At 53.2% G+C, this 9,309-nt stretch overlaps 1 protein-coding gene across 2 annotated transcripts in view; it reads left to right on the forward strand.

Moving 5' to 3' along the window:
• Positions 1-9,309, forward strand: part of LOC149348989 (protein argonaute-2-like) — a 78,312-nt gene that overhangs the window by 67,669 nt on the left and 1,334 nt on the right. For both annotated transcript variants that reach the window (XM_089541086.1, XM_089541084.1), the window contains one exon: positions 524-610. In XM_089541086.1, the coding sequence (XP_089397212.1) occupies positions 524-610 (87 nt within the window). The remainder of the gene's footprint in view (positions 1-523; positions 611-9,309) is intronic.

The raw sequence follows: 9,309 nt of genomic DNA on the forward strand, positions 1-9,309 counted from the left end.
ACGATGTCCATTCACGAACCAATTTTACGACAGTCGGCGCAGCGGCAGTAAGGGAGTTAGGCGGCCTTAAAAATTATTCCTGGCCCAATCACCCACCCCGCCCGGCGCACTGTTCTGTATAGCAAAGGACCCTCAAGACACCGCCGTTCTTACGTACCATGGACAGAACTCAGTGCCTTGTTCCACACTAAGAGAAAAAAAAACCCACGCTGACCGTATATTTCGAAGCCTAGTTCTATTAATTACTGACCAGAGTACAGCTATTTCGGAAAAAGCAAATGGGCCCGCGACTGTATGCTAAATCGGCGACAAACAAAAGATGGGAAGAGGCCGGTGAATTCGAATCTATGACGTGCGTGCGAGATACGATGAGCATGAGACCCCCCCCCCCCCCCACCTCGGGCGATTAACGGAGACTATAAAGTGTCATGAACTAACCGAACCCATACCGAAGTGCTATATAGTCGATAGCAGTGAAACGGCGAGAATATATATTTACTTTTCTTCGTGTCCTGCACTGAAGGTGGACGAGTTCAAAAGCCTCACGGAAAACGACCTCACCACCCTCAAGTGGAAGTTCTTGCTGGAGCGCTTCAAGGTCCAGTTCAAGGTATGCTTGAACCGTGCTTTCGTACAACATTTCGCGCTTAGCAATGCTAAACTGCCAGCCATTTCATTATTCGCTATCAAGTTCTTATATGACAAGGATATTACTAGCCTGGAATAGTTGGAGTGCTTGAGTCCTCACTACGGAGGCAGGTAACGCAACAGGACACATATTCTCTCGTGGTATATCCTAGCTCAAAACTGGCACAGAACAAACCGCTGGCTTCACTCGGCGCGAAATAGGCCTAATGCCCTATCGCTTGCTGCGAGGAAGTGCGCGTCAAAATGTTCAAACAGGTGGCCCCTAAAGATGCACGGGACTCTAGAATTTCGTCACCATCGAAATTCGGCCGCCGCGGCCTGGGTCTAGGTAGCAATCGAGCCCGGGCCGCCGGCGTGCGAGGTGGCGTGACAAGATGACACAAGATTTATAGAGTCATGACGTCACACTCGAGCTGAGTCGCAGCCAATAATAAAAATAGAAACCGACGGAAGCGACGACGCTGGAGGAGGAGGAAGAAAAACTTTGTTAGAGTGAAAAGGAGTTGTGAGAGCTTATGGGTGGGGTCCTCATTCCAGGGCTCCACTGGCTTGAGCTGCCCTGCGGGCCTGTTGGATGAGGGCCCGTTGGTCCTGCGGGTTATCGCTGGTCAGCAGCGCCTCCGACCACTCAAAAGACGTGTTCTTCGTATGTGGAGTGGTTGGTTTGGCCCCACATTCCCACGAAGTGTGAAAGAGTGTAGGGTCGGCCTGGAACCAGGGACAGGTGTCGGAGTATAATGTTGGGTGCATGAGATACGTAGTCTATGGAGGTTTGGACACTTCCCCCCCCCCCCCCCCCTCATAGGAAATTAGAAACCCCAGAAGCCGTCTCTTGGCGACAGATACAGAACAACACATTTCCAAACCTCCATAGTCGTGACGCTGGTTTGAGCAACAGATATCGCAGGTGGTGTTGTTGCTGCAACTTAATGAAGGATGAAAATGAAAGTGGACGAGCCTGCCGACTGGCTCGAGCTGAGCAACGATCACTGGCCGTATTCTAAAGCTGGCAGCAAGGAAATAGGACCCTTCACCCAAACGCATAGTTTGTACTCCAGGCCATCAGTGCCTTAGAGGTAACGAGGCTGCGGACGCGCCCGAACGAGCGCATACCTTCCGGACACCTCATCCAGGCTCCTCCGGCGCAGAGATTAGGCAACCGCTGCTGCGGTTCAGGGAAATGCTAGAGTACTATATATATTGCGAACGGCATCGGCTTTTCCCGGTGCTTGCTAAGGGCCTGAGTAAAGTCGATGAGCGAACTCTGAGGCGCCTGTAGACCAACACTTTGTTGTGTCCTGCGATAGCGAAACATTTTGACCCCAAAATTGATGAGCGCTGCCCTCACTGTGGGGAAGTGTCCGATAACTTCCACATGGTTTGGGCCTGTCAGGAGAATCTTCCCCCTCCCCCAAACCCTTGCCAATAACTTACACAAGCCTGCCTGTCAGGAGAATTCTCCCGTTCCCCCAAACCCTTGCCGATAACTTCCACATGGTTTGGGCCTGTCAGGAGAATCCTTCCATTCCCCCAAATCCTTGCCAATAACTTCCACAAGCCTTGGGCCTGTCAGGAGAATTCTTCCGTTCCCCAAACCCTTCCCGATAACTTCCACATGGTTTGGGCCTTTCAGGAGAATCCTCGCCTTCCCCCAAATCCTTGCCAATAACTTCCAAAAGCCTTGGGCCTGTCAGGAGAATTCTTCCGTTCCCCAAACCCTTCCCGATAACTTCCACATGGTTTGGGCCTTTCAGGAGAATCCTCGCCTTCCCCCAAATCCTTGCCAATAACTTCCAAAAGCCTTGGGCCTGTCAGGAGAATTCTTCCGTTCCCCAAACCCTTCCCGATAACTTCCACATGGTTTGGGCCTGTCAGGAGAATCCTCGCCTTCCCCCAAATCCTTGCCAATAACTTCCACAAGCCTGGGCCTGTCAGGAGAATTCTTCCGTTCCCCAAACCCTTCCCGATAACTTCCACATGGTTTGGGCCTGTTAGGAGAATCCTTCCGTTATCAGGAGAATCCTCGCCTTCCCCCAAACCCTTGCCTACAAGCATTGGTCCTGTCAGGAGAATTCTTCTGTTGGAACACAGCGCATCGACTGTGCATCGCAATCTCCCCGCGCAGGCGGAGTAGCGCGCAGCGGCGAGCGCGCGCCAGCTGTGCGCAGTGACGTCACTCGCTCCTCGCGCATGCTCAGTATGGTCGACGGATTGAGCACACGAAACGGCGAGACTGTGGCCAGTCTAGCTCACGCTACAAAAGTATTCACCACCGCCATCACCACCGATGACATATGCACCTTCATTTGTGTGCTTTAAGGCGCTGTCGAGGTGTCCGCCGAGATGTCGATATTTGAGAACTATTGAGCCCTTTCCTGTCCTCAAAGCACATGCTTTCGCATTCCTCCACGCAAAGCAGACTGAAGTGTCAGAATTTTTCGAAGCGAAAGCTTCGCTACTGGACCTCGTGCTTCGATCAACGTGTGCCTTTAGTTTCCACCCTCAAATGACACTGAGCTTCGAAAGCAACGGAAAGGCGCAATTCAACCCCCTGGGGCAGTGGACACCTTAGTGGCGCTTTAAGCTACGAGTCCAATGGAGCGGGATCTTGGAAGGCAAAGGAAAGGCGCATAACTGCCCCCTTGGAACAGTAGACACCTCAGACGTTCTTTAGGTTAGGTGGCGGTAGTCACAGATGCGCGCTGCATATGCGTTGGCATTGACAACGCTGTGGCAGAAACGCGGCACTGCTGCAATAGGCCGCAACGTTCATTAGGTGAGCAAACCCTCGCGATCAACCATTAGCTGTCACCTCCACTATGGCACCTCTTTCTCTATTCTTTCACTCCCACCTTCCTCCCTTCCCTTACAGAGCGGTTCAGGAGCCCACCGAGGTGAAAGATACTGCGCCATTTGCTTTCCTGAAAACCAATTTACCTCTTTCTCTCTTTATTCTTTCACTCCTACCTTCCTCCCTTTCCTTACGGTGCGGGGTGTCCGCCGAGATATGTGAGACAGACACTACGCCATTTCCTTTCCTCAAAAAAAAGAATCAAACCAACCAGCGTATGCAGCACGTTTGGTCGAAAAGCCATCGGCGCAGTAGCAGCAGTCGGCATCGCAGGTCGGAATAAATAAATAATTTGCCGCAGAATGTTCCAAATAGTGTAAAAAAATTCAGCGTTTCGTGAAGCATAAACTTACTATTATTATAGGTTAGAGTCTAGCTTGCGGAAGCGATTCGAAACGGCGACCTATAATTGGGGCTGTGTAAAAAAAAAAATGCGTGGTTCGGGTGTCCACCAACACCAATGAGACTGCAGTACTGCGTCGTTTCCTTTACTCAAAAAAACAAAACAATTTTCGATTTGTCCAACGGGCAAGGCGTCGAGCCGAACGTGCGATGGCGTTCCGTTCCGTGGAATCCCTGGCAGCGCTGCAACACTCTGTCGCGTTCCACTCTTAAAGGCGAAGCTTAAGCGTCCTCCGCATTTTCTCTCTCTCCCTGCACAACAATCCACTCATTGTACCCCATCGCCAAGGGACTCACTGTTCGCCGCCAGAGGGTAGCAAGGTATGCCGATGCGCCTCTGGTGGGCAAAGACGACAACAAACATTGCGGTCACGCCACCCCTTTGCTCGTGGCCTGCTCGGCAGAGAACGCGGATCCGAACAGCTTCCGTCCTGGACCAGCATTGAGAGACCCTGCTCCGAAGCGTAGACCTGCCACACGAGGTAGACAAGGGCGCCTCCATCCGGCAATGTGCCCTGCAGCGCCTCGTGCGACGACCGGCGCTCAGCTTCCATCGTTTATTTCGCCCAGCACGTCCAAATCCATGCTGGCGGAGAATCCTATGCCACGTTCTGCGAGCCATCTCCGTTTTCTGCGGTTGGGAGGCGGCAGGTAGCAGGGAAACGGAGGTAGAGGACATGCGGTGCAGTCGGCGTTCCTCGGAAGCTCCTGGACTGTTGGACACCACAGGAATGTGCCCATCTCCGCTGGAGCTACCCTTCGACGAAGGAAGCGCTGCTGGAAAAGGCGAACCTGTGTCGGTGCCGGCTGGGCCACTAAACTCTACCATGGTGGAAGGCGGAATTCCCCTCGACCAGATGGATTCCCCGAGGATATCGATATAGCGGAGCCGTCCGGAGGTCCACGCCAGGTGATCAGCTTGTACGAAATATCACCGCCAGAGGATGACGCACAGATTCCAGTCTCTGTCCCCTCGGAGTCTACTGGGAAATGAAGAGAAGAACTGCGATGGACTGTCTCCGAGTTCATGTAGTGACTGCGGCCTTCGTATACGCTGGACGCTACTGTCAGGTGCGTGTGCGCTCTGTATTTTTTTTCGTTTTTTTGACCTTACGCTTATGCTGTTTTGTACCCTTGTGTTCTTCCGCCTAAGGGAACTTACAAATAAACGCAACTTTTAGGCGATAGCGCATACAGCTCGTTCGGTCGAAAAGCCGTCGGCGTTGTTGGCACCGCGAGTCGGAAAAAATAGTATCATGCCAACCGTTTGCAGCAGAATATTCCGGGGTGTCGTACGATTCAAGGTTTTGTGCAGCATGAACTTTCTAAGTTAGAGCCTAGCTTACGGCAGAGATTCGAACCGGTGACCTATAATTGGGGGCTGCGTATCACGCGCGGTTCGTGTGTCGACCAATACAAGTGAGACTTACTGCGTGATTTCCTTCTTTAAAAACATTTTCGATTGTCCAACGGGAAGGCGTCGCGCTGAACGGGCGATGGCGTTTCGTGGACTCCCTGGCAGCTCTGGAAGACGCTGTTGCGTTCCACTTTTAAAGGCGAAGCTTAAGCGTCCTCTGAAAAAACTAGTTTTTGAGGGAAGGAAATGGCGCAGTATCTGTCTCTCATATCTCGGCGGACACCTGAACCGCGCCGTAAGGGAAGGGAGGAAGGTGGGAGTGAAAAAAGATAAAAGACGCGCCGTAGTGGATGTCTCCGGCTTAACGTGCACTGACACCGCACAGCACACAGGCGCCTTTTGAGTTTAGCCTCCATCGAAACGCGGCCGCCGAAGTAGGGTTCGAACCCGGCTACTCCTGCTCGGTAGACGAGCGCCTTAACCACTGAGCCACCGCCGACAATACTGCTTCACACACCGCTTGGAGACAGGGAGCTCATCATCGTCCACTCCTCGGTTTCATTAGATCAGTGAACCTTTTCTCATTTATTTAAGCATCCTCGTCATTTCATACCGTTTTGTTCCCTGAGGCAATCAACATCGCTTTAAAAAAAGGCGTCCTCCAAATCATTTTTTTCTCTCTCTCTTCACGACGATCAACTCATTGTAGCGCATCGCCAAGAGACTCGAAATTAGCCGCCAGAGGGCAGCAAGGGGCATGCCGATGCGCCTCTGGCGGGCGAAGACGACAACAAAGATCGCGGTCACACGACCCGTTTGCGCGTGGCCTGCTCGGCAGAGAACAGCTTCCGTCCTGGATCAGCATTGAGAGACCCTGCTCCAAAGCGCAGACCCGCAACGCGAGGAACTCAAGAGCGCCTCCATCCGGCAATGTGCCCTGCAGCGCCTCGTGGGCAACCAGAGCGAGTCGCCCGAAACGCGAGGAATTCAAGAGCGCCTCCATCCGGCAATGTGCTCTGCAGCGCCTCGTGGGCCACCAGAGCGTCTCTCCCACACTGCTTTCGCCCGGTACATCTGAATCCATATTGGCGGACATTTCCCAGCTAACCGATGACTCTCGGGCTTCGCCATCTTGTGCCACCTTCTGCGAGCAATCTCCGTTTCCTCTGCCTGGAGGATCGGAGGCGGTGGGTAGCTGGGATACAGAGGTGGAAAACATGCGCTGCAGCCGGCGTTCCTCGGAAGGCCCTGGACTCTTGGACACCACAGGAATGTGCCCATCTCCGCTGGAGCTATCCTTCGACGAAGGAAACGCTGCGGTAAAGGAGAGCGAACCTGTCCCGGTGCCGGCTGGGCCACTAAACTCTACCCTGGCGGAAGGCGGAATTCCCCTCGACCAGATGGATTCCCCGAGGATATCGATATAGCGAAGCCGTCCGGAGGTCCATGCCAGGTGATCAGCTTGTCCGAAATATCACCGCCAGAGGATGACGCACAGATTCCACTCTGTCCCCTCGGAGTCTACTGGGAAATGAAGAGAAGAACTACGATGGACTGTCTCCGAGTTCATGTAGTGACTGCGTCCTTCGTATACGCTGAACGCTACTGTAAGGTGCGTGTGCGCTCTGCATTTCCTTTTCCGTTTTTCTGATCTTATGCGTGTTCCGTTTTGTGCCCTTGTGTTTTTCCGCCTACGGGAACTTGCCTTTTTAGAGTGGAACGCGGTAGCGTCTTGCAGCGCTGAGGGCAACCGCGCATGATACGCAGCCTCCGATATAGGTCGCCGGTTCGAATTGCTGCCCCAAACTAGGCTGGAATTTAGTAAGTTTATGCTGCACGAAACGCTGAATCGTGTGACACCATCGAGAACATTATTCGGTAAACGGTTGGCCTGATGGGATTTTTTTCCGACGCACGGTGCTCTGCAGTAGTACGACGCCGACGGCTTTTCAACCAAACGAGCTGTAGACGCTGTCGTCGGTACCGCGCGTCGTATCATGCCAACCGTTTGCCGCTGAATGTTCCATATGGTGTCACACGATTCAGCGTTTCGTGCAGCATAAAGTTACTGCGCTAAGTTAGAGGATAGCTTGCGGCAGGAGTTCGAACCGGAGACCTGTAATCGAGGGCTGCGGGTGTCTATCGAGATATGTGAGACAGTTACTGCCTCATTTCTTTTCCTCAAAAATGTGTTGCATTCAAAGGTGTTTCCAACGGGCAAAGCGTCGCGCCGAACGCGCGATGGCGTTCCGCGAACTACCTGGCAGCGCTGCAACACGCTGTCGCGTTCCACTCCTAATGACGAAGCGTCCTCAATTTTTATTGCGAAAGCAATACTACGCTCATGAACGGCCTTTCGCGTAGCGGTGGCCGGTAGCCACATTTGACCTTTAGAATGACCTCTGACGCCATACCAGGTGAGAGATGGGCTACCGAGTCGTCGCGCAGCGGCGGCCGGTAGCCACGCGTGTCCTGCAGGCGCGGCGACTGCGTTCCAGCGGCGGCCGGTAGCCACGCGTGACCTGTAGACGCGGCGCACTGCTTTCCTTCAGTTTGAGGCGCTGCGCTTTTGCTTTCGCAACCTACCAGGCTTAACTAAAGCTAAGCCCCGCATATCTGTTTTTTTTGCTGGAATCTATCGGCGCCACTTTGGCGTTGAGCCTTTATCGGGCTGACTGCATAATGACCGGCCACGATGGTATAGTTTGCTTTGGTATATTGGGGTAACGTCCCAAAGCAACTCAGGCTATGAGGTACGGCAGAGTGGAGGCCTCCGGAAATTTCAACCACCTGGGGTTCTTCAACGTGCACTGATATCGCACAGTACACGGGCCTCTAGAATTTCTCCTCCATCGAAATTCGGCCGCCGCGGCCGGGATCGAACCCGCGTCATTCGGGTCAGCGGTCGAGCGCCGTAACCACTGAGCCACCGCGGCGGGGCATAGTGGCTAAAGCTTTCTGCTGCTGAGCACGAGGTAGTGGGTTCGAATTCCATTCTCAGCTGTCGAATTTTTATGAGAAAATCAGTATTTCCTACGCCCAGTACCGCGCTGTGCACGTTTCTACCTTCTCTGCCAGCACCTAGGTGGCGAAATACAGAGCACGTTATAGGGGCGAAGAGCCGCATATGCAATACGATGCCAGTGTGCAATTTAATCCCAACCCGTCCATATGCCTACATATTCATTGCTCATGTGAAGCTCCGGGACATCAAAGCCCACTTCCAGCGATTCTAATTGGCAATGCGATGGGGGTGCCTCTCAATATAGGGCTCTCACTCAGGTCATGATTTGAGTGGCGAGTGAGCCGGGACACACATTAAGATCATGATCACAGTTGTGAGTGCTGGCCACGGTGTGTGTGTGTCCTGGTTCAGTCTCACGCTTACTGGGAAGCTTTGTCAGCGTTTCGCCATGTCGCTGCGCGGGGGTCCTTTGCCGTTCGTCATGGTCCGCTCGGGGCCGTGCCACTTGAGCACTTCAGTGAGCCCATGTATGTGCTGAGTTGAAGTGAGTGAGCCGAAATGAGTCGTGAGTTGAGAAGAGTGAGTGAGGCCAAATGAGGCACGAGTTGAAATGAGTTAGTGAGCCCAGATGAGCTTCGAGTCGAAGTGAGTCGTAACAAATGGCTGACCTCTGTTGAGTTTTTTTTTTATTCGAGCTGTTTGCCATTAGGCATAATGAAAAAGGGAAAGAAAGTTATAAAAAGGAGTGCGAACAAGCCTCGCTTAAAAAGCGGCAAAAGTTCGCGATAAAGCGATTATCATGAGTCCACTTGCGATAGTCGCCTGCAACGTCCCATCGCAGGCCAGCCTTTCTTAGGAAGCGTCGTCTCACGGAAGCTGTAGCCGGGCAAGTCCACAGCAAGTGTTTTTCGTCACACTGGTCGGGCGCAGCACCACAGTGGGGACACTTGTCAGTCACTTCGAAACGTTTGTCACGCCACCGATGACGCACAGAAGGAGTCAGAGCCGATCCTGCCCGAATCCGGCGCACAGATACCTCCTCCTCCCCTGTGAGACTCCGGGGGAGAGGGTACGAACACGGAGGAA

This window comes from Amblyomma mixtum, chromosome 4 (assembly GCF_055824585.1).
Source record: "Amblyomma mixtum isolate Tamu chromosome 4, ASM5582458v1, whole genome shotgun sequence".
NCBI classification, from domain to species: domain Eukaryota; kingdom Metazoa; phylum Arthropoda; class Arachnida; order Ixodida; family Ixodidae; genus Amblyomma; species Amblyomma mixtum.